Source organism: Papio anubis, chromosome 7, assembly GCF_008728515.1.
Source record: "Papio anubis isolate 15944 chromosome 7, Panubis1.0, whole genome shotgun sequence".
In the NCBI taxonomy this organism is placed as follows: domain Eukaryota; kingdom Metazoa; phylum Chordata; class Mammalia; order Primates; family Cercopithecidae; genus Papio; species Papio anubis.
Window position 1 is genome coordinate 137,093,734 of NC_044982.1, and position 26,628 is coordinate 137,120,361.

The 26,628-nt window shown below is 39.2% G+C and overlaps 1 protein-coding gene across 1 annotated transcript in view; it reads left to right on the forward strand.

Annotated features, from left to right (window-relative positions):
• LOC101023626 (probable phospholipid-transporting ATPase IM) overlaps nucleotides 1-26,628 on the forward strand; it is a 271,533-nt gene that overhangs the window by 54,077 nt on the left and 190,828 nt on the right. The window contains exons 5-7 of the mRNA XM_009210142.4: nucleotides 13,047-13,160; nucleotides 15,809-15,907; nucleotides 21,333-21,394. Of these exons, the coding sequence (XP_009208406.2) occupies nucleotides 13,047-13,160; nucleotides 15,809-15,907; nucleotides 21,333-21,394 (275 nt within the window). The remainder of the gene's footprint in view (nucleotides 1-13,046; nucleotides 13,161-15,808; nucleotides 15,908-21,332; nucleotides 21,395-26,628) is intronic.

Genomic DNA, 26,628 nt, shown 5'->3' on the forward strand with positions numbered 1-26,628 from the left:
TGCAGTGAGCCGAGGTCAAGCCACTGCACTCCAGCCTGGGCAACAGAACGAGAGTCCATCTCAAAAAAAAAAAAAAAAAAAAAAATGCAGACTCTCAGGCCCCACCAGAGAACTACAGGTGTATCACTGCATTTTAACAAAACCCCAAATGATTCATATACATATTTGAGCTTCAGAAGTTCTGAACTGATTCTTTCTTCTTATTTTAGTTAGTAGTGCCTGGAAGATTTTGGCAAAAGCAAAGAGGTGGTGGTGGGGGCAGGACGGGGAAAGTATGTAATTATCAAGCACAGTGCTAGGCACTTTACATGTATTATCTCATTTCATCTTCACAACAACTCTGCATGGTAGGTATTCCCGTGCAAATTTACACGGGGGAAATGAAGGATTGGAGGAATTAAGAGAAAGGTCACTTAGTTGATAAAACATGGAATCACTTTTCAGATTCAGGACTCTGAGCCCTCACTTTTTCCTAAATATCTCTTGGGAAAATTGTGCTCACTCAAGTATTATTTAACTGGATTGTTGTTTCATTGTGGTGAATATGAGTAGATTTTTTGGGAAAAATGTCTTTAAGAAGTTCTTGAAGCTTTTCTGAAACCGGGTTTGTGAGGAAGGTCTTTGTTCTTAACCTGTGTGTGTTAAGTTTAAGGCTTGAGGTGATGTGTCTTGTCATATAAGTAGTTCCTTTCAGTACAGTATGTCTGCCTTCCCTCCTTCCTTGCCTCCTTCCTTCCCTTCTTCCTTCCTAGTGGCAGGTTTTCTATAGTTCTGGAATCAGAAAATTTCCTAGAAACCCAGGGCATGCTGTGGGCCATGGCTCTGGCTCAGCCAAGGCAAGTGCCTTTTGGCCTTTCTGGGTTTCAGTTTCCTTACTGAGGGCAACTCATTTTACAGTACTGGAAATGACAATTGTGGGAAGAGAATACCTAAAGCAGGCTTGATATCTTGTGGAGTTATAACAAGAAATATTAACTATTTGGGGAAAATCAGTTTCTAAAAAAGGGCTCAGGCCACAGACCCCTAGGTTTTGCCTCCTCCAGCCCTTCAAGTCCCTTATCTCATTGATAGCACCCCTGGTGACCCTCAGAGGGAGGGATACAGGGCACAGTCATCTATCTATTCCTGTGACAAGCCTTCTGATTTTGTTCCTCCATACCCTCTGACTTCTCTGGCTTCTTCCTCCTCAAAAACTGACACACTTGCATAAGTGTCTGGATGAACTTTGTTTTCTAACCCTTATGCCAGATGGAGTGAATCAGGAAGAGGAACATGGATGAGGAATGCACTAGGGAAGAGGATTATGAAGGCAGTGAAATGAGATGGTGGAGGAGGTCCAGGAGCTGCAGCTAGAGCCATTCATTCATGGAACAGGGGAAAGGACCTGGTTTGCTTTGTTTCACAGTTTTGTACATTTACAATTATTCCTAGCTGGCCTTCCTAGTGATGCTCTGGTGGATCATTAACTATTAAACAACTAAGTCACACTGTTATTTGACCTGGAGCCTGGTACTTAGAGTTGTTCCCGTAGAAGTGGCTCAGTTGCAAATCAGTTCAGTGACTTAGAGGATCTGGCCTAGTGAGTTTTGATTGGAGACTCACTGTGCATCTTCTCACCGTGCAGCTCTTGCTCCGCTCAGCATCCACCTGGGCTTCTTATTGAATCTCCATGTTGGTTCCTACAGAAGACAAATGCCTATTTTTGTATATGTAATCAGGGAACGTCATTGTCAGTCCCACAAAGCAAATTTATGGTAGTCTTTATTTAACTCAGACTAGCTCAAGCATAACCTCAAATTTGGTGAAAATTCATCAAACCCGTTGTGCATGATATAATCACAAAAATTAAAGAGTGGCACTTTATTCATAGATTATTATTGATAGGTTTTAATGATAGAAGATGCTTTAAAACTCTTCTTTTCCCTGCCCTCCCCTACCTGCCCCATGTAGAGAATTTTCCTTCTGTATTTCCCAGTCTTCTCTCCCTCTCAACACCTCTACTCCCAAACAAAAGCCACTCAGCAAACAAAAAACACAAAGCCAGGTGTTGTGGGTTTGTCTGAATGTAGATTTACTCCCCAGTCCTGGCTGCGAAGGGGCTGGAGACCAGGAAAGGCTAGGACTGTTGCGGGAGAACACCTTCATGAGTGGATCAGGGTCCCAGTTGCTCCAGTACCCCCTGGGCTTGACAGAGAGGGCTCACAATTGCATGCACTTTTTCCATCTGATCCTTAGGGGTTCAGGAGAAAATTGCATAGCTACCCCTGAGGTGGTGTTATTTATGTAGAACTCTAGTATAAGAAGTAGAGTGCTAGGGAGGATTAGACTGTGTATAGTGTGCTATTACAACTCTTTGGTTCTTTGGGCAATTCTTTATGGGTGCTTTTCCTCATTAACTGGACTTTGCTGTTGTGTCTTTCTTATTGTTGTAAACACTGAGGTCTTGAAATTTGGCTTAGTTCCCAGACTACACAGCAGCATGAATATGGTCTAATTTTCAGACCTAATAAACAAAGAAATCCACCTGTACTAAGTTGTCCAAAGAATCCCCTGTAGTTCAGGAAATGGGCTTGAACAAGCCAGCTCCCACCTCAACTCAAAGAAATGCCCACTCTGAACATATAAGATCCCTAAAGCTCAGGCTGAGATGAATTTGTGGACCAAAGCTGAGGCCTGACTCCCTAGATCCCCAGCTGATTGAAAAGGAGGAGGCGTAGATGAGCTCTGGCCCAGCAGAGATAGGAGGCAAACAGATCATTAGCGATGCCCCAGGGAAGTCCCACTGAAACACAATTTTTGCTTTCTTTTATTTTTCTCTTTTGTATGTCTTCTTCTTTTCTCTCTGGAGAAGGCATATACTAGGTCTTTTTCTCTCTCTCTTTCTGTCTGTATTTTCAGTCCTTTTTTAGATCTCACAAAAAGAAAGTAAACATTTTATTGCAACTATTTAAAATGTTATATGCCTCTAAACACCCTGGAGAAAAAAAAATAGTGTGATTAAATTAATCTCAGAGGGAAATTTAATTTGTTCCCCTGATAATTATCCAAAATTAGTTCTTTGTAGATAAATTACTATTCATAGGCCATTTACTAGCTGTAGAACTGTCTTTCAGACACTGGAACACTAAATTAAGGCTAGGGGGTAGAAAAGAGAATAAAGTTTGTGACACTGTCAGACAGATTTGCGTTGTGGGGAGACGGAGGCCTGAAAGCTTTCCTGGCCACTATCTCTGTTCCTAAGGTCTAGATGGAAAATGAGCTCCCTAGACAAGCCCAGCAATATTCTCCCTAGATTGAAAGGACTGGAAGTGACTGCTCCGGCTGATTGAATTAATGTGAGCCCTTCCCTGTGATTTAGTTTAGAGAGGTTCTGTTCTTCACCAGAGTGAAGGATGTCAGATGAGGGCTAGTAAGTCCATTAACCAAAAGGCAGTCTAGAGACTTCCTAGTTTCTGACTTGTTTCTCATGGAACACCATTTGGGACAACACAGGATTGTATAAGACTTGCTTTTATAGGCAACCGTCAAAACTGTTCTAAACCTCAGTTTCCTCATCTGTAAAATGATGCTGAAATAGTCACAGCTCATTGGATTTTTTTGAGGACTGCCTGAGATGATGTACTTACAGTGTTCAGCATAGAACCTGGAGATGGAAGGAGGCAACACCATTATCTGGTGTCACTGTATGACCCAGAGAAGCCATGACATAGAAAGTCATATGTTCCCATTCTGTGCCCAAGTCTTGGTGAAACATGTTCTAAAAGGTGGAGGCACAGATGAGCTCCTTTGTCCATAACAGTGTTTAGTCCACAGTTTTCAAAGGTTTTGAGCATGTTCCTCACTTGTAAAAGTAAATTAAATCTGACTGAATGTGGTGGCTCATACCTGTAATCCCAGTGCTTTGAGAGGCCGAGGCGGGAGGATCTCTTGAGGCCAGGAGTTCGAGATCAGCCTGGGCAACATAGTGAGACCCTGTTTCGATAAAAAATTTTAAAAAAAGAAATTAATCTATATGTGTGTATACATATAGACAATGCATACATTGTACTATTAATATTTATATACGTGTATACACATATATGCATGTGTGTACTATATATTATTTTTACTATAGATAATGTGTATTGTCTTTGCTATAGGTATATATATACACATACACATACACATATATTATCTATAGTAATTAAACATTAGTAACATTAACATTTTTAGTTAAAATATACATGAAGTTCTTTTTTATTTTTGATAGCCCAAAGGATTCTTTTGGGCACCCAGGAAGCGAGCACCCTCTACGGGACACGTATTCCCACTGGTCTCACCAAGTAGGGTAATCTTGATACTGCATTAACCTGGAAAATCAAGCAAGAAGGCTTCCTGAGGGAGTCTTGGCAGGCAAGGTGCTCCTGCTCTATTGTTCATTATTTTTGTCATAGCATTTGATGATCACCTCCTTAAATTGTGTCATCAGTTTACAAGTTTATTGTCTGCTTGTTCCTGCCTCTCTCTCCACAACTAACATACAAACTTACTCAATGAGGGGAGGGTCTTTGCTTAGTCATGTCTATAGCCCTGGCTCAATAACATTATTGCCTGACGTACAGAAGGACTTTAACAAAAATTAGTTGAATGAATGAATGAGTGTTGGGGGATATGTGCCCTCTGCTCTTTCCTTCCTCATACACGTTTTCTGCTCAAGTCTGGGAGCCCAGACTCAGGAGAACGTTAAGATGATGGTGGTGGTGGTGGTGATGATGAGTGTAGTCATTATTGATTGACACTCTCTGCAAAGCCTCTTCTGTGGTTGAGGCTTCCTCAGCAGAGTTCATAGAAGAGCACTGTTGTCTTTCCATTGCCCCTATCCTGGAAAGCTGTGGACTCTGCACCAGGCAACAGTCAGCTGATACTGAGGAGCCTCCAGGAGTTCTTCCTGGTATCAGTGAGGTACCAGATGTCTAATCTCCAGGTCCCATACAGGCATTCTTCTGAGATCTTTGCATAAACATGGGTGATTCACATATTTTCTGAGTGGTACAAATGCCTTTTGGCTACTTCCTCTTTTATGCCAGTAGTTTGTGGACACAATGCCTTTCTGTTTTTTATTTTATGGCTTAGAGATAATCTCTCCCTTATTAGTCAGGATTATTTCTGTCTCTGGAATCTGGATCGTACCATAAAAATACTGTATCTGCCTCCTTTTGTGGCAAGAAAAGCTAGATGTTTTCCCCTTCAAGCTCTGGAAAGTTACTTTTTATAGTTGTCATGATGTACAAATGTCTCATCAGATGTGGGATGATGATTTGATAGTGAGGAAACTGTGGTACTCATTGCAAAAGCTCCTGGGGCTTGTGGGACTCATAGACGTAGGCAGTGTCCCTGGACAACTACTGAGCTCATTTGGGTTTAAGCCTTCTGGGATGCATTCTTTAAGACAAACATAGAGATACAAGTAAGCTATTATTTAAAAAGCAAACTGATCTTGCATATATTATGAATGCTCTTACCTAGTGTTTGGTTGGTGGAGAGTCAAAGAAAAACCAACTCAAATTGACTTAGTTTGAGTTGAATGAACAGATCATATAACTGAAAAGTCCAGAGATAGGGCTAGTCTCGGGAGAGGCTTGGTCTAGTTTCTTTCTCTGCATTTCTTGGCCCTGAATTTTTAGTGCAGTTTGTTCTTGGCAGCCTCCCCACTCATAGCCCCAAGTTGCTGTTAGTAATCTGTAGGGCTACTTGTTTCCAGATTGGAATGCAATAGGAAAGAGAAAGCTTACATTATCAGCAAATTTCAGAATTGACGTAGTTTATGTGCCAGTGTCTGAATTCCAAATTGTAATTAGGAGGGTGGGCCGTGTACTTGCCTTAAGCTAATTTGACCCTGGAATTATGGATGAGAGATGAATCTATACAGTTCAAGGGACTAAGGAACTTGGCACATTGTTTAGCTGATGGGGAGAGGAAATAGTCAAATGAATGTTACATATGTCATTAACAGGACTGAATTTAAAGTGCTGAGATTGGTTTTTGGTATATTTGGTAGTAGATGTGTCTCTTACTCTCAAGATACTAGGTTAGCGTCCATTACTGGTTATAATAGCCATTAGTGACATCCATTAATGTGTCTAGCTTTCTGTCTTTTGGACACATGGTGACTCTTTTGACCAATAAATTGTGAGCATTTGGGTTGAAGCATTACATATGAGAGTGGGACTCTTCAGAGCTTCTTTTTCCTCTGGTAATATACCTTGAAGCATTGAAGATGGTGGGTGGTCCATTATGAGTATCTGATGAGCAGACTCATGTTGGGCAAGTAGCATGAGCAATAAATAAACTCTTACTGGGTTAAGCCGTGAAGATTTTGGAGTTATTACTGTAGCATAGCCGGTTATCCTGACTAGTACATTGCATTTATTGATACAGTTGAATTATTTGGGGGTCGCTCACAAAAATGCTATATTTGCATAATTCTTTCAATTTAGCAGAAATGCTTTTACGTCTATGCTCTCATTTCCATGATAGTTCTATAAATATATGAGAAATGTTGTTAGTTCCATTTTGCCAGTGGAAAATTGAGGCAATCTCCCAAATGCTTCAAATGTTTGTTAATATAACAGAGTTTGTTATTTTCTATTTGCTTTGTTTACTTAAGCAATACACTTACTTTGTATGTATAATGAGGATCTCTAGAAAAAATAATACTTCCCATTTTATTAATATTTTATTTGGTAGCCCATCTCTGAAAAATTTGTCATTTTTACTTCATTTTCTTTACTTTATTCCCCACCTTCGCTCCCGCCCCCGCCCCCCACCAAGTAGTAAATGTTGGAAATACAAAGGACTTTGGCCATTGTGCTTGGGTTGAAAGCTAAAGTAAGGGAGTAGTTATGCATACTATTTGTCTGCATTGAGCTTTGTTAGGGGCCAAGAGAATCACTCTTTAGGGGAACTGAAAGAGAATCCAAGGAAGCTGTAAGCATGCATCAGGCAATAGAACAAGGGCTGTGCCTGAAGGGCTTGACTAGAGAAGAAAAGATAAATATACTGAATTTTCTTTGGTAAGAAAGTGGCAGCAGGCTTGAAATGCAGACTGCAAGAGAGAGCAAGGGCAGATTACTCTGAAAGCAGAAGAGGTAACTGCTTTGCAATGAACTGGAGCAGCACAGCGGTGAAGAGCGTAGGCTTGGAGCAGAATGTCTATTACTAGATACAAATCCTGGCTCTACCACCACTTACAAGCTGTATCACCTTGTGTAAGTTACTTAATCTCTCTGAACCTTGGATTTCCCTTCTACAGAATGGAAATAATAGTACCTACTTCATAAGGATGATGTGAGGATAAGATGAGCTATAAAATGTAAAACTCTTAGAACAGCACACATAGTAAGAGCTTGACAAATGTCAATTATTATTACTATTCATGATCATGCCTTCTGCCACCACCCTGATGCAAGCTGTGCATCATCTCTCACCTGGACTAATTCAAAGACCTCCTCATTGCTCTTTTCATATCTGCTCTTGTGTCACCACTGATTTGTTCTCCACTTAGCTAGGGTGATATTTTAAAATAAAAATCTCAACAAGTTACTTCTTTGCCTAAGACGTTTCAGTAATTCCCCCTTCACTTATGATTTTGGTCTTTATTAGTCTTTATAATAAAGACTCTTTTGGTCTTGATAATAAGGACTAAAATCCTTAGTATGTATTCTGAGGAACTACTCCATCTAGCCTGTTTGTGCCGACCTGTGCAGTCCAGCCTCGTAGGCCCTCTTCTAGATCCCCAAGTGTACCACCTTTTGCTCACCTAAGGGCCTTTGCATTAAAATATTTTAGAGAAGCAATGACGTTGCCTTCCAGGTGGAGGGTTCTCTACTGGTGTGACACTTCTCTCCCAACTCCATTACCCACTCTGCCACATATGTGATGAAATCATTGACCGGATGGGCCAATCTTGAAGGAATAATGGGCCTCAGCTCATCTTTGCCCTTCTCCCTCGTGGAAGCACATTTTCCACAGGGAACAGGTGCTTCCTCACGTTCATTTATGGGGAGGCATTTTCCCACTATGTGGGATCATGCCCTGGTCTGGCATCACCTGTGACTGTGAGCCCAAGCCTACTTCATCGTGGAATCTATGAACCTTCCTCCTCACTAACAAGCTAATGCCATGGCCTCTAGTTTGGCTTTTACCGGCACCAAAGAGGCTTCGTGGAGTCTCCTCCTTTTCTTCTGGATTGGGAAGTTTCTAGTCATTCATGGTGGGAAAGTACTTCCGAAAGGATAGTGGTGAAGATCTTTCTGTGCCTTATTATGAAATGAATTGGACTCAGATTGGACTGTAGGCCCATAGCCTATGAAATGACTAAATATTAATGTGCCTGATTTAAGGTCTTACCAATACAGTACTCATATGCTTGGACAGGGCAGTGGAAATGGAAGCGTGTTTTGCTTTTGGTTGAAAAACAAAGAAAAGTAGACTGGCCCAGAGATTTTCCAGGAGGGGGAGCCCTTGTTCCTTGTTCCCATTCAAAGCTGTGAGGGTTTGCATCATCTGTGACTAAGTTACAACAGAACAAAAACAATCATTGCTATATGTCAAGCTAAGCAAATAGGAGAATATTGTCATAATTTCTGTTTGGCATTATTACTTTATCCCACAGAATTAACTCTTTACCTATATGGAACTCAGTTTTGTAGGAGAGTTTCTTTATAATTCCTACCGTGGTTTTGATGGTTATAGACATTGTATATGTCCTTTTGGCAAGATGCTAGGCTAACCTCTATTTTAGTTTTAAGTTAGAAGGAAAATATAAAACAGAATTAGGAATATGACCTCCTTATTTAACTGTATTTTCTCCTTAGCTTTAATCTTCCCCATTCTTTTCTCCAAGTCCTTTCTTTAGAGAAACATATGATTGACAGTACCCACACCCTATTTTGCAGTGTGTTAACTTCTTGAGTAGTTAACGTACTACAATACCATCATTATTAGCTTTCAGAACAGTTTTCAGTACATCAGTGCGCATCAGACCAACTAAGCTGGAAACTCTTCTCTTGACATCTCTTCTTATTTTCCCACAACTTGTAGCACAAAACTGGACACCTTGATTCCTGACAAATGTTGTATTAGTCTGTTTTCATGCTGCTAATAAAGACATACCTGAGACTGGGTAACTTATAAAGAAAAAAGGTTCAATTGATTCACAGTTCAGCATGACTGGGGAGGCCTAAGGAATCTTAGAGTCATGTTGGAAGGGGAAGCAAACACGTCCTTCTTCACATGGAGGCAGCAAGGAGAAGTGCTGAGCGAAAGAGGGGAAAGCCCCTTATAAAACCATCAGATCTCGTGAGAACTCACTCACTATTGTGAGAATAACAGCATCGGGGTAACCACCCTAATGATTCAGTTACCTCCCATCGGGTCCCTCCTATGACATGTGTGGATTATGGGAACTATAATTCAAGATGAGATTTGGGTAGGGACACAGCCAAACCATATCAAATGTTAAAAATGGTCATTTAACAGATGACCGGATTTTAAAAAAACAGATAGGAGTGATGGCTAGGAACCAGGGTAGGTTCACCTAAAACAAGTTACCCCAAACTAACCTAATTCAAAAAATATTATTCTGGGCATGTTGATTCTGAATTTCAGTAATATTTTTCACCCCAAATTTCTCATGTTATTTTTGTGGATAGGATAGAATTAAGCCTCAAAGAATATAGTTATATGACTTTACAAATGGTTAAATGAAACATATTTAATATGTTTTATATAATACCTGAAAAAAGTATTAACATTAATTTGTAGAGAGATCTCTGGTAGTTTGCCATAGCTTTATTGGTTTAATTAAAAAAAATTTTTGGTACATTTAGCCTTTTTAAAAAATGTGTATTTGCCTACAGCTTTAGAAGAATATATAAAAGGCATGTGTTTGAAATTTTCTGATGACACAAAGCTGGGAGGAATATCTAATGCTTTAGATAGTACACTCAAGATTAATTTTTTTTTCATTAGGCTGGTGTAATAGGAAATATGAAAGATGTTATACAGAAATATTTTAAAAACCAACTATAAATGTATAGGAAGGGAAACATGATTTAATAGTGATTTATGTAGCAAAGATCTAGGAATTTTTGTTGATTAAAACTTAATATGAAGACATAGTGAGACACAATTGCCAGAATGCCAATGAAATCTTTGGACATGTCAATATAATAGTTCAGAACACAGAACATCAAAGTCCTTACTATATATAGACTTGTTGAGGCTGCTCTGCAGTTGTGTTTGGTTCTGGGCATCATGTTGTAAGAGAGATGCAGAGAAGCTGGGATGGATCCAGAAGAGCCTGACTGGGAAGAAATGCCTGTAAAATAAATCATGGAGAATAGTTGAAAGGTTTGGGAATGTCCAAGTCAGCATAAGTATTTATGGGAGTCCTATGAGTGGTTTTCAAGTATTTGAAGGTTATCAACATAGAAAGGCCTTAGACTTGGTCTAGGTGACCCCAGGAATGGAATTTGCTATGTGGCAATAAGACACGTCTCAAAAGAAGACATACATGTGGCCAACAAATATATGAAAAAATGCTAAATATCACTAATCATTAAAGAAATGCAAATCAAAACCACAATGAGATACTATCTCACACCAGTCAGAATGGCCATTATTAAAAAGTAAATAAAATAAAATAAAATAACAGATGTTGGTGAGGTTGCAGAGAAAAAGGAATGCTTATACACTGTTGATAGGAGTGTAAATAAGTTCAGCCATTATGGAAAATAGTGTGGCGATTCCTCAAAGAACCTAAAACAGAACTAGTATTTGACCCAGCAATCCAATTACTGGGTATACACCCAATGGAAAATAAATCGTTCTACCAGAAAGACACATGCACTTGTATGTTCATTACAGCACTATTTACAATAGCAAAGACATGGAGTCAACCTAGATGCCCATCAATGGTGGACTGGATAAAGAAAACGTGGTACCTATACACCATGCAATACTACACAGGCATAAAAAAAGAATGAAACATGTCTTTTGCAGCAGCGTGGGTGTGGCTGGAGGCCATTATCTGAAGTGAATTAACACAGGATCACAAAACCAAAGACTGCAAGTTCTCACTTATGAGTGGGGTTAAACAATGGGTACTCATGGACGTATACGGTAGCAATAGACACTGGGGATTACTAGAGTGAGGAGAGTGGAAGGGTGGGAGTAATGGTTGAAAAACTACCTACTGGATACTGATGCTTGTTACCAGGGAGAGTGGATGTCCCAGCTCTTGTCTAACTTTGGAAGAAAGATTTCAACCAAGAGACAGTAGGAAGACAGTGAAAAATGTTATTGAAAAGAAATATAGTGTAAAGAGCTTATTGTAGGAAAAAATGGGTACACCTCAAAGGAGGAGTGGGATGATCCTGTGCGAAAACAGTTCCAAAGGTTCTGCGCAGGAAGCTTTATCATGTTGGACTTTTTCTGCAAATTACTGCCCCTGTCTCAAGTCTCCACCTTTCTCCTTTGCCTCATTTTTCCCGCTCCTGCCTTAACTCCTCACCTAGGCTTGTGGGACCCTCCCTTACTGTTGGTTAATGTGCATGTATGGGCTGGTGATCAATACAAATCCTGTCTGATGGTGGCCCTGCTCATTGCTATCATCCTAGAAAGGTTGTATAGTGGTCAAATCTATACCTGTTGGGCCCGCATATCTCTTTGGAATTTCCTTATCTGTCCTAATTTGTACTTGTGGTGCCAGGTTTCTCTTGGTAATGTCCCTTTGCCCGTCTTTTTCCTTTTTTTTTTTTTTTTTTGGAGGAGTCTTGCTCCATCACCCAGGCTGGAGTGCAGTGGTGCAATCCCGGCTCACTGTGACCTCTGCCTCCTGGGTTCAAGTGATTCTCCTGCCTCAGCCTCCTGAGTAGCTGGGACTACAGGCGTACACCACCATGCCTGGCTAATTTTTGTATTTTTATCATGTTGGCCATTCTGGTCTCGAACTCCTGACCTCAGGTGATCCACCCACCTCTGCCTCCCAAAATGCTGGGATTACAGGTGTGAGCCATTGTGCCTGGCCCCCTTTGCCCTTCTTATTAGCATGTAGCTAACGACATTCTGACATTTTAACTGCAGAATGAATGATTATTGGAGTGTCTTAAGAGGCATTCTGTGGTGTTTCTTTCTGTATGGCTACCTCCTCTCTCTCCTACCCACATACGATTAAGTGCTCCCAACCCCCACAAGCATTAGAGATGGCATTAATTTGCAAATTTTGGGTGGTCCCTCAGGTGTGAGCCTTCCCAGAGATTTCCTTTCCCAGGAGCTCCCCTCCTGTTCATGTCTAGCCCTCTACCCACTCTAACATGCTCTTTACCTGGTGACAGGATCATTCATACACCAAACCTCAGTGACACATAGTTCTCTCATGTGACAATCCTGCACACATGCCCCTGAACCTAAAATAAAATTGGAAAAAAAATAGTTGTTAAAATTAAAAAAAGAAGTTACAGGGAGGCAGATTTGAATTTCTCATAATAAGGACCATTCTAGCAATTCCCATTCTGAAATGGGGACAGGCTGCCTTGTGAGGCAGTCAGTTTCCCATCACAGGAGACCTTCTAAGAAAGACCTAGGAGCCCCTTGTCAGAGGTATCTAAAGGGGTCATGCTTTGGGAAGGTGGACCAGATGATTTCTGAAGTTCCCTCCTGCCTTGCAAGCCCCAACAGGAAGGAACTCAGTACCTGCATACAGTAGGTACTCAAGCAATGACTGCCAAATAGTTGAGTGCCTGACTCAAAAATCTCAGGGGTAGACTTTTGCATTTGATACATATTTTGTCACAGGTGAGTTTATGGCATGGACCAGTAATTTCACCTAGTATCAGGAGCATATCATCTTGGGGAAAATGAAGGCTTTGAGTCATACAGAGTTGAAATTTCCTAGATAACTGGCTTATCTTTCTTACTCTGGCTCAGGCTTGTAGGTTTTAGAGCTGTTTCTGATAATGAGCAATGCCTTGCCCCAAACTAACATGATGGTATTTCTTTTTCAGGATAATCGTATCCACACATCGAAATATAATATTCTCACCTTCTTGCCAATTAATTTATTTGAACAGTTCCAAAGAGTGGCAAATGCCTATTTTCTTTGCCTTCTGATTTTACAGGTAATATTTAGGTTGTATTTCTTTATTATCTGTTTGTTTGAAGTATTCATATACTTTTAAAAAGTAGGTCAATTTACTTAGCTAAATGTTCGTGATTAGATAAAATCATCCTTTATCAGATTTTTAATCTTGTTGTTGCTGTTTCTCTTCACAAACGTGGGAGGGGTAGGAATGGTTAAAAAGTAGTACATTCATCATTTTAAACACTGAGGTCACTTTAAAACACAGCCTTGCACTTTATTTGAACCAAACCAGAGCCTAATAATTACTGTTCATAGCCTCCCTCCTTTCTTTATCTCCCTCTCACATCTACAGGGTGGGGATTGCCAGAATTGAGGCAAAGAGTCTTAGCTGACTAAGACTGAGTAAGTTGTGGAGCTTAATTTTGCACATTTAATTTTCATTTAAGAACAGTGACATATTTTTAATATATGTAAAGTAAGTGATGATGCTATATGTTATTTCGCTGTAGGTTGACTACTTTTACAGTTTTGAATGGTTAATTGGTAGTTAATAACCTTTGCTTTTTCTCCTGTCTGACTAAAATTTGCCCTTAAATGAAATTTCAACTTTTATGGATATTTTGGGAAGGAAAAAATATAAATCAAAGAAACTACATATATACTATACACATACATACTGTACACACACATAAATAGTTCATGTTAGCCAGTTATTTACCTAGTATTTATGTTAGCGTACTTTAACCAGATCAAACTGGTAGGTCGAGAATGGCTAAGAAGTAAGAAGATGGATTAGATTAATAGATTTGAGTACTGTTTTCTCTTTAATTGAATATCTATTTAAAAATCTTTATGTTTTGAGTGACAGAAATCTTAGTTTAAGCAAAAGACGAATATATTCATGGGTATCTCATTTCAAGTATTACTGGATTCATGGGCACAGTTTCATCAGGATGTGGCTTCTCTTCTCTGTTTTTTTTTTTTTTTTTTAACACATTGACCTTTCTTAGGTAGGCCCTTTCTACTTGGTGGCCCTGACAGCTTCCTAGTTCCAACTCAAGTCAGAGCGATAGAGAGAGCAGGGAGGGGAGGGGGAAGCGGAGAGAGAGAGAGAGAGAACGAATGAGGGAATTACTTTTTCTGTTGCTCCAGCAAAAGTCTTGAGATTAGTTCTGACTGGAGCTATATCTTCATTCCTAAACCTGTTACTGTGGCTCAAGAGTTTGATTCAGTAATTGGCTTAACCAAGATCATATGCCAAACCCTGGATCCATGGTAGAATCAGTTTCCTAAAATTATGTGGACAGAAAGTGAGGGGATATGATGTTTCCCTAAGAAATAGGAGTATATTTGAGAAGAACTGGGTGCTGATCCGGAAAACAAAAGCCAACAATGAATAAACACCTTACTATTTATTGAAGAAAGCTTAGAGTCCAAGATTTCTCCTCCCACCTCTCCCCATGAAATCGTTTTTGGTTTCTTCAAGTAACACTTCACACCATTCCAGAATTTTGAATTCATTTCTCTAATGGCTTTCTCATTTGTGGCCAAAGGCTCTTCTTCATAGAATTTTATATATAGAAGGGAACTTTGGGATGGTTCAGTCTAACCTCTCCTTTCTTTATTGATGAAGAACTTAGACCCAGAGAGATTAGGTGGTAAGGCTTTCACTGTGAGTTGATGATGAACTAGGACTAGAATTTAGCTTTTCTGACACCAAGCTCAATATTTTTACTGCTACATCAGAGGCTTTTGAGTTTTTTTTTTTAAAGTCTTATGTAGAAGCTACTGTATAAAAATGGATTTAGAGTTGTTTTGATGGGGCCTGATCTTTAGCCACTGACCATCTCTACCCCATCCTTTCCTGCCTGATGACCCTGAAGCAGCTCCAAAATGAATCCCATTTGAAACCACTTGTCTAAGAGATTTATGTCACTGTGTCTCTCTTATGTGGGTGGCTTTGGATGTATAGGCACAAGGGAATAGGCCTTGGAGTCCAAGAGACCTAGTTTCAAATTTTAACAGTATGTGATCTTGGCCCAGTTGCATGATCTCTTAGATTCTTCATTTATAAAATGGGGACATGATACCCAGGTCTGCAACATTTCCTGACTCCTGGTCACCATTCATAATGTAGTATTCTGTGTTGTGTACTGGGGGTGCTATTTATGTGGAATACAAACCTTCTGGGATTATACAAAAGCAATGCTAGTAAGAATCTAACTCAGTGAACTTTTCCGAGGATTAAATGACATAATAAATGGAAAGTACCTGGCACAGTGTCTGGTGCAAGGCAGATGTTCAAATAATCTCTCTGGGAATTGGTAAAAAGAGTAGTTAGTAAAATTATTAAAAGTTGAGATGAAAAGCTGAAAAAGATGGGTGAAATTTAACATATTGGAGAAGGTGATCATCTGTGAAAGATTTTAAGAAGCTTCTTCCCTTGCTATAAAAATTTCAGTTTTCGGTTAGGTAGTTTGAAAACAAGTTCAATAATACTTCTACTTTATGTGTCTTATAACCAAATACAAACACTTAAATTATTGAAAGTCAATCTTCATTTGTAAAAATAAGTCAATATAACCCCATTAATTTCTGCTAAGTCTTATAAAATTAAATGACACAATTTGGAAGATATATTTTCTAACTTTAAAAGCCCTAAACTATTTGGAATGTTTGTTTCAGCTAATTCCAGAAATCTCCTCCTTGACCTGGTTTACCACCATTGTGCCTTTGGTCTTGGTGATAACTATGACAGCTGTCAAAGATGCCACAGATGACTATGTGAGTATTTGCTCTTGAGCATTCTTGAGGTCTCAATTTCAGTTATGGCTTCTCAGAAATAGATAATGAAGATACATTTGAAATTTTGAATGAAGTTATTTTGGTCAATATCGTATAAAGCTATTTTGCTATTTGTTTGATGATTAATACAGGTACCATAGAACCAGAGCCTGTTTAAAAGCAAGAGGGTTTCAATAACTAGATTCACTTTCTTCTTTTATAGATGAGAAAACTAAAGCCTAGAAAGAGCTAATGATTTGCTAATAATATGACCAATTTGTGGAAGAGCAGAATTAGAAATCAACCTGCATTCACTCAGTGAAGTGTTACTTATTCTTTATCACGTCTTTGTTTAAATTGTGAGAGTTGGTAAATATTAGGTATTCTCATACATGCTTGTCGTTACATTAGAAGTTACAAAGTCAAATATAGTTGACCCTTGAATGATGTGGGGGTTAGGGACACCAATTCCCTGTGCAGTCAAAAATTCGTGTATAACTTTTGACTCCCTCAAAATCTTTACTAATAGCCTATTTGTTGGCCAGAAGCCTTACCAATAACATAAACAGTTGATTAACACATATTTTGTATATTTATTATGCACTGTATTCTTACAATAAAGTAAACTAGAGAAAAGAAAATGTTATTAAGAAAATTATAAGGAAGAGAAAATATATATGCTATTCATTAAGTGGAAGTGGATCATCATAAAGGTTTTCATTCTTGTCATCTTCATGTTTAGTAGGCTGAGGAGGAAGAGGAAGAGGAGTGATTGGTTTTACTGTCTCAGGGGTTGCAGAAGCAGAGGAAGGGGAAGCAGGAGAGCAGGCACACTCAATGTAGCCTTTAGAGAAAAAAAAATCTGTGTATAAGTGGACCTGTGCAGTTCAAATTTATGTTGTTCGAGGGTCAAGTGTAGCTTCAAAAGTCAGGAAACTAATGTAAATAAGTCAGGTATAAGGCAATAGATAGTTTTAAAGTCTGCATAACCCAAAGGAAGTAATTCTCAGTCAAAGACAAAACACAGTCTTGGGAAAACCAAACATTCTAAATCCAGACAAATTATATTTTCATCCTGAGTGATTACATGTGCCCCCTCAATAACTGTCTAAGCCAATGAGTTACAGGTTTATATTCCTAGCCCAAGTCACTCCTCTGAGCTCACACCTATATTTCCTGTTGCCTATTTTTAACCTATCTGTATCTTTAAAATGGTTTTCTTTTAGACAGCATATATAGTAGGGTAATAATTTTTAATAAAATCTGAAAATCTCTACCTTTCAATTGGAATATTTAACCTATTTATGTTAATATAATTATCATTATGATTAGGCCATCTATCATCTTGCTGTTGCTTTCTATATGCCCCATTGGCTCTTTGTTCTATTTTTCTCTGCCTACTTTTAGATTAATTGAGTATTTTTTTTTGTGATTCCATTTTATCTTTATTATTGGCTTAACAGACATACTTTTTCATGGTTGTTTTAGTCTGTAATAGTCTATCTCAAGTAATCCGGCTTCAGAACCCTGGCACTTACTCACCACACCCCTCTGTGCTAAGCTATGTGGATAATGCAAAAATGAAAGAGACACAGAAACTGAAGTTAAAAAAAGCTTAACATTCAATAGAGGGAGATGGGTCATGTACATGAATAACAATAATATGAGATAAAAATGGTGTGAAATTCATAATTTAAAAGAACCAAAGTGCTTTGGTTCTTTGAGGAAGGAAGATGACCTTCAGTAGCTAGATTGATAACAGAGGTGGGATATGTGAAAGAGAATTAGGGAAGACATTATGGAGAAAGTGGGAACCCGCTCCTGCTAAGAGTAGTTGAGTATGGTAAAGACATATGGGAAGATTTGTACTTATCAAGTTGGTTTATGTGATGTTTCCTCATAGTTATCTTACATATGATTTTTTGATAAATCAACAATTTGATGCAAGTCACTTTAAAATAGCACACATACACACAAATAATGTACTTGTCTTCATATATCATTTTTTAAAGAATACACAGGATACACTCTTCATTTCTTAATGAAATTTCTAGCCTATTTCATGGTTCACATTTTGACTATAACCTTTGAGGTTAGTTTTTTTTTTTTTTTTTTGAAACAGTCTCACTCTGTTACCCAGGCTGGAGTGCAGTGGCATGATCTTAGCTCACTGCACCTTCTGCCTCGCAGGTTCAAGCAATTCGCCTGCTTCAGCCTCCTGAGTAGCTGGGACTACAGGCATATGCTGCCACGCCTGGCTAATTTTTTGTGTTTTAGCAGAGATGGGGTTTCACTATGTTGGATTTTTTTTTTTTAATTTTAAATTTTTTTTTTTTGAGACGGAGTCTCGCTCTGTCACCCAAGCTGGAGTGCAGTGGTGCGACCTTGGCTCACTGCAACCTCTGCCTCCTGGGTTCAAGCAATTCTTCTGCCTCAGCCTCCTGAGTAGCTGGGACTATAGGCACGCACTACTACATCTGGCTAATTTTTTGTATTTTTAGTAGAGACGGGGTTTCACCGTGTTAGCCAAGATGGTCTCAATCTGACCTCGTGATCTGCCTGCCTTGGCCTCCCAAAGTCCTGGGATTACAGGCGTGAGCCACTGTGCCTGGCCCCGGATTTTTAACAAACACATAGGATCCATCCACACTGATGAGTAATATCACATTAAAGTGGTTAGCGTCGAATGTTCCTGGAGTTTACTGATTCCTGTGAGGTTGCCATTGTTCAAGGTACTTTGGGAGCTCTTCTTATAGAATTGTCTTCTGAAGGTCAGTGTACAAGGTAGTTGTATGACTTAATGGCTTCACAGCTTTGGAAACAAATGCTACTTCTCAGCCTAATCAAAAACCTTATCAACCAGACATGCTTTCTAAGAGTGGCTTTCTTATATTTCAAAACATAAGACATCTCATTATGTCTTTTCAAAGGACATAGAGCTCGATTCTCAAAGGATAGAGAACATTCTGGAGAACGGGCTATGAGCTCCAGAGGTAATTCTAAGAGAGGAAATTTCAACAATCATTTGAGCAATGGCATCTTTGGAGTAAATGTGTGGTTTTTCCATGTTATCTGATTTTTCAGGGAAATGGTACTCATTTAGATGTATGAGTTCCTACATATTGGCCTTAAAGGTCTTCATTATAGTCACACTTCATAGAAGAATAAATGGTAGAGTAGAAAGTATATTGGCTTTGGAGAAAGACACCTTACTACCCTACCACCTTACCTTACCATGTACTGACAGTTTGACATGAGGCAAATGACTTAACTTCTCAAACCTTTCCTTTTCTGTATAACATGGCCAATGACACCAGCACTGTTGGGAAGACAGAATGAGATGATATGGGTAAAGCATCAGGTATAGAACCTGACTCACAGGGAATACACAATGAATATAGCCCTCTACTCACTTTCTTTCCTGTGGAAGTTCCCCTCTATGACTTCATATTTATTTCTAGAGGAGAAATTGTCAATAATAGTCAGGCTGGGCTTGAAACTACCATTTCTAATCCTTCCAGGCTCCATCTACTCCAATATCAAGTCCTCTTGGTAAAACCTGAGCAGAAGTAGAAGTGGTTGCATCTCCCAGAGAGTGAACTGCTCAGCTTTTGGGGGATGAGCTGACTGGTCTTTTTCTGTGATGTTGAGCTGGTCAATTTAGGAGATTTACGTGACTAAACAAAAAGTCTCCTTTTGATTCCGTTGCAGTTAATGCTTGAATGTGCCTTCACTTTTGTGATGTTATGTGCCAGTTCATTAACTGGACACCTTCACCAGTCAGGGTCTTGGCAAAACACAGAAGTCACCCTGAAATTGGGTGGATTGGAGAGTTTAATAACGAAGGGATCATTTACAAAGGGTGTGGGCATGGAAAAGCAGCTATGACAGCAACATGGGTGGCAATACTACTAGAACTAAAGAGGCAAAGGAAGGAAGCAGTGACCAGACATGGAGATGTAGTTGAGGCCTGTTTGTAGCAGCTGTGGCCATCTGTGGAAGCAGCCATTGCTAACCCAGCTAGAAGAAAGCCAGGGGATAAATTCCCTCATTTCACTCTTCTCTGACCCTCGAATCTTCTGCCTGTACTGTCTGTTGGCCAAATCTTACCAGAAGTCAGAGGGCAACGACCACAGAGCCCAGCTTTTCATGGCACAGGGCAGAGTGAAGAATGCCATGTAGATATGGTGGAGGAGAGAATATTCAGCAACCCCTCCAAATTATGCACTCAGATCAAATAATGTTTCCATTTCTATTGTTCTACTGGTAGAAAGTTTTCATGTCAGTGGGTGACGTGACTTAATTTACTCCTTTACCAGTATTATAAACTATTTTTATGTTAACAAATGCTAAATAGCTTTGTTTTCTTATTTTTACTGGTAATATCTATTAACTTATACCTGCCATTCTGAGTTTGCACTGGGCATAGCATAATAGAAAGATTGGGATGGATTTGGGAATGCTGTAGGAAAAGGAAAAGAGCTGGTTGAAGCATTTTATATTTTGTGATTTTGACACAACATTTTGTATTTAAGAAAAAAAGAAATCATTCTGATGATTAAAATCTATGAAATCAAAGTTTCTGTCTCCTGAACAGACTACCCTATTCATCTGTGCATGTAGGCTAATTTGCTGAAATAACTGTATTATAGCCTATTACTAATGGTATTACCATTTTCTCTATATTACCTTTATTTCTCTTACAGCTACTACCTGATCATGACATTTCACATAGAAAGACTTACCTGAATGACTCCTAATTTATGAGCATAGTAGGGAGCTCTTAATAGATTCTTTCAAGCTATATAAGATACTTACATTACTGGAGTATACAATAAGAAATACAATCATTTGGACATAAATCACAAATCTGCACCAAATGTGTTTCAGTATTGGATTCTAATTTTTGTTTTAAATGCTCAGTACTTCATAAGATCACTGTTAACAATTAGAATTTCTGGAGAATAAAAATTCATGTTGTTACAAATAACTTCTTGACTTCAAAGAAATCCATAAAACAGAAAGAATGATGTTCTAATAAAGCATTGAGTACACATGGGAGAGAAATGGAAGTCCCATTCCTTGTTAAAGACATCAAAATTAATACATGGTTTTCTCTGAGACTATAAGGTACAGTAGAGAGCATATTGTCTTCTTAGAAGCAGCTAAACGTGTGCGGAGATTGGAAGAGTACGTGGCTAGCCCTGTTGTTTCATTGGTGACATCCAGAGTGTAATGTAGTGAGAAGGGTTTTGATTTAGATTTAGAACATGTAGAGCTGGGTTCACAGTAAGCCCAAACAGTGTCATCTTAGACCAATGACAGCACTGTTTAAGTGGATGAACTCAAAGTATTGCCAGTGTGCTTATTTGGGCTGACAAAGTACCTTGTAATGTATTTTCTCACAAACACTTTGATTTTTCAGTTTCGCCACAAGAGTGATAATCAAGTGAATAATCGGCAGTCTGAAGTGCTCATCGACAGCAAGTAAGACATACGTTCTTTGGGTTATTCTGAAAACTTCTAGGACCCTGAAACAGCTCTTGACAATTGGTGACATTCTCTTTTAATTAGATATATGATTCTTTTTGCCCTTTATTAAAAATTGAACTTTAATTCCATTTTATCTTCATGGCTTTCTTTTATGTTTAGCAAATGCTTCTGCTACCCACTCAACTTTGACTTCAGATTCCTTTGGAGTACCTTTTGTGGAACACAGACACCTCTTTGTCACTTTCCATTTCTAGATCCAATACTATTTAGAATTGGTGCATGTGGGGTTTTGTATGTGGCAGATGTTTCATGAGTGTGTGAATTATTTAATTTGGTAATTTCTGGGGAATATTGTAGAGAGACTTCTGACACGTTACTGTATCAAGTGATAGTGATAAGAATTTTGTATTCACTTGATAGTGGAATTTAGATGAGCCAACTACCATAGTACAAATTTTTCATTGCTTTTATATTCATCCATCGATGAAGAAAAAGTATTTTTGGGAACAGTACTAGAATCAGAAATGCTTTAAAAACACATGTGTTTATACACAAATGACAGCAAAAACACCTCCAGAAAACTTAGCAGAGGTAATTTTAAAACTTCTTTCCATAATTTCTTACTCTCTTTTTCACTGTCCACCTCCTTATTTTTTTGCTAATGATAACATGTGGCAAAGTAAATTTTAATGATGTACTTAAATCTGGCAGTCAATCACATCAGGCAATGATTTTGAATCATTTGTGTACTGTGAAGAATGTAATTTTTAAAGAGAAAATCATAAAACGAATTAACCATATGTGAGGGAAAATGCTAAAGATATCAAGAGGGGCTAGGTAGCCTAGGAAATCCATGGTGATATTGAAGTAATCTCTATAACTAAAATATTGACTGATTACTAATTACATAATGAATACCTACAGTTTTTCTTTTGACTTGTTTTAGAAAATGATATAAAAAGGACAGTGAAGAAAAATGATCTCAATCTAAAACCATAGTTTTAGAGACAGAGCCTTGGAAAGTGTGATCCTGGTGTGACATGGATAAGCCATAAAGCTGCCTGGACCCCCATGGTTCAATTCCAGGTTAACGGGTTTTGAATCGTTGCCACCACAGTGTGGTGTTAAAAGTATGCATTTTGCACTGAGAGACTTAAATATGAGTTTTGTCCGTCTCTGAATAATTCTGTGGTCTTGGGAAAATTTTTAATCTCTGTAAGCATTGGATTTCTCCTCTGTAAGGTGGGGTTATAATGGGTTCTCTCCCATGGATGGAGTTGCTGTGAAGGTTAAAGGAGTTCTGTAAAACGCTTGGCCCAGTGTCTTGTGTGTTGTTAGCATTCTCCATGTAGTCTTGTTACTTCTTTAAAAGGCTCTTTAGAAGACAGAGTGTGTGTGGTTTTGGGTAGTACTGCTGCATATCTTGACTTTCTCAAGTCTGAAAGTTCTGACTAGGTATTAGATCTGATGTTAATACGTTCCTTTCCCAAGGAACATCTAATCATCAGTCTCATTACTTTGAAGTCTCATCTTATATAAAGTGTGTTAAAAGTAAATACACTTACATAGTGAATTTGAACTAATAACTCTAGCATATCTTTTATTGTCTCTCAAATTACCGGTCAAAATACCTGGATTGTGATAGATGTTGGGGCCTCTATTTGGAGGCCATGAGATTAATCCAGTAACTTAGATATTCAGAAATTTGATGACTATATGTCTCCCACACATAGTGGCTATCATTATCATTATCATTTGAAATAGTGTTAGTGTACTTTCTTGTGGTTTTATTTAGCTTTTTGTTAATTCCTTGTGAGATAGTATGTCTTTATAACTCAATATGGTGTGATGTTTTGAAAAGCATTGTCGCTGATCCTGTAAAGTTGAATTGAGAATGGAACGGAGTATTTTTTAGGATTCAGTGAAAAATCAGGCAAAAATGTCCATTTGAGAGATTACCCACAACCTTGAGCTCCCCTAGGGTAGGGGTCCTCTCTCTTGATGGTGTTTGTGTCCCTTGAGCCTACCACAGTATCTGTTGAATTTTCAAACTAAGCTGTAACAAGTGTCCTTGCAGAGAGGGCAACCTACAAGACGGGCTTGTTCTGTTAAATTTTGCTAAATCCCATCATTAGCCAATTCCAGTGCATAGGATGGTGGTTTCTGTAGAATGTGCTCAGGCTATGGAGACTGGCTTTTCACTTTTTGGATTTTGAGATACTGGGGAAATCAAATGGGCTTAGAGCTGAACTAGTACAAGGAGTGTTGAGTCCTGTGGAGTTGGTGGTTATGGAGGATAATGTTGGGGTTCTGTCCAGATCTCCCTGTCTTCCTGTACCCATCCCCAAGCACCCATGTATATTACTTCTAAGAGCTTGCACCTGCCACTTTCTTCATGGCATGGCCCTTGGGATGTTGGACCCGGTGACCAATTGGGGCAGGCGCGTGAAACAGCAGCTCCCCTGCCTCAGGTTGGACCAGCTCTGAGGTGTAATTTGCACTCCTGAGTGCCCCTCGAGCTTGGGCTGAGGACAGGACTTGCCTGCAATCATGTTCTTGCTTGGTTTCTTTCCCTTTCCTGTGTTGCTTCTCATCTCCCTTCCCAGTTTCTCCTAGAAATACTTTCTTAACAAACCACTTGCTTGTGGATACTCATCTTAGGATCTGCTTCCAGGGAAGCAGGTATAAGATAGTAAATGCGTAATTAAGCCCATGGCAATATTAAGAGAAAATATTTTAAAAGTGTTTTGGCCCTATCCTTGGCATCTGTGGGCCACAATTCAGGAATAAAGTAAAATGGCTGGAGGGGATCAGGGCCCTGGGAGTCCAGGTGTTACTGGGGTGGGTGTCACATTGGGTTGGGCACTGCCAGGTGCTCGTGGCTTCGCTTGTGTATTCCTGGCAGAAGGTCTTGGACTTAAGGTCTTCAAACTAGGGCAGGAGCCATTGGCATGTCCTGGAAGGAGGCAGGGTATAGTCGGCTTTGGAGAGGAGGACCCTAAAGGGAAGAAAGTGGGATGAAAGTAGCAGTCAGGAAATCTGGGTCTTTGTAAGTGATTACTGTGTGACTTTGGGCAGTTGATTTTCCTTCTGGGCTTCAGGTACCCCTTCTCCTGTGATCAGGAGCCAGGAAGGTGGGTGGCTACATTCAGATTCAACACGTTTATTGAGCAACTACTATGTGTTCGCCCCAGTGCTCCTACACTTAAGTCTCATAAAACCCTAAGGTGTGGGTAATAGTGCCCCAATTTTAAAGATGAGGAGATTAAGGCCCCGAAGGGATGACCATCCCAGGGTTTCATGGCAGGTAAGAATCTACATTAGAGTTCTATCCATTCATGATGCAATGTGTCAAGTGTGGACTTTGTGGTCTGATCAAGTCTTCTCTATTTATTTTATGTTTGAAGGGCTTTGTATATAATCATAGAAATATAAACATCATTATGTAATATATATGTAGTTTACCTATATGTTAATATACATATGCAAATACACACATACATCCACACTTTCAGTGCCTGGAGCATTACTCATTAACATTCTTAGCACCAAGTGAATTATAATGTAAACTTCAGCCACGGTATAATTATGGAAGTCAAACCCTTCCCTTTTAACCTTCCTTTACAATTTCACTTTTTTGGTTTTCTTACTCTATTCCTTTCAAATCAGGATAAATCTTCTGCCTTTGCAAACTGTTGTAATATGTGAAAGTGCTTAAGAAATGGGTGTTCTTTTAGCTTTTGGTAAAATCTTTTGATGACTTTTGTTTTAAAAGTAAGTAGCGGTGGCATGATTCCTTATTGTAGAAGTTAACGTGACTGCTGCACAAGAAGTGCACATTCTCAGCCCTAGGCTACAAGATACTGTTGGCGAGTCTGCGAGTACCAATGCATACTTAAATGTTTCGTAAGAGGATGTTTCCTCAAGTCATACTAACTATTCCTGGCTACCATGGGAGCAACTGTGCAGATGAGGGGCAAGTGAGAGGGATCCTGAAAGTTCCTGCAGAGGTCACCTAATCCCATGCTCCTCAAACTGGACATCATATTAGAATCACTTGGGGGAGTTAAAAAATACCCACATCCCATTTACAGCCCAGAGCAATTAAATGAGGGTCTTGGAGATGAGGCCTTGGTGTTTCTTAAAGTTTCCAAGATGAGTCTAATGTACAGACAGGTTTGTGAGCCTCTAATTGAAGCCATGTCTCTACCCATATCTGTCTGTTTATACTTACATTTTATGTCTGATTTTAAAAGACACTCAATGGCCAGGTGTGGTGGCTCATGCCTGTAATCCCAGAACTTTGGGAGGCTGAGAAGGTGGATAACCTGAGGTCAGGAGTTCGAGACCAGCCTGACCAACATGGTGAAAACCCATCTCTACCAAAAATACAAAAATTAGCTGGGCATGGTGTCAGGCACTGGTAATCTCAGCTACCCAGGAGGATGAGGCAGGAGAATCATTTGAACCCGGAGGGGGAGGTTGCAGTGGGCCAAGATCGTGCCATTTGCACTCCAGCCTGGGCGTTTTTTTTTTTTTTTTTTTTTTTAGATTAAAAAAAAAAAGACACTCGAGGAAAGGAATTCCGTTTAATCCAAAATGGTAAGCATCTATACACCATTGGTGGGAATGTAAATTACTCAACCACTGTGGAAAGCAGTGTGGATATTTCTCAAAGAACCTAGAACAGGACTACTATTTGACCCAGCAATTTCATTAGTGGGTATACACCCAATGGAAAATAAATCATTCTACCATAAAGACACATGCACACATATGCTCATTGCAGTGCTGTTCACAATAGCAAAGACATGGAATCTTCCTAAATGCCCATCAATAATGGACTGGATGAAGAAAATGTGGTGTATATACACCAAGGAGTACCACATAGCCATAAAGAAGAACAAAATCATGTTCTCTGCAGCAACATGGATGCTGCTGTAGGGTATTATCCTAAGTAAATTAACACAGGAACAGAAAACCAAATACCACATGTTCTCACTTATAACTGGGGGCTAGTTATTGAGTACACATGAATATAAAGATGGGAACAATAAACATTGTGAACTACTAGAGAAAGGAGAAGGGGAGCAGGACAGGGATTGGAAAACTACCTATCGAGTACTATGCTCACTACCTGAGTGGTAGGATCATCTGTATCCTAAACCTCAGCATCACACAATTTTCCCATGTAACAATCCTGCGCATGTATCCCCTGAATCTAAAAC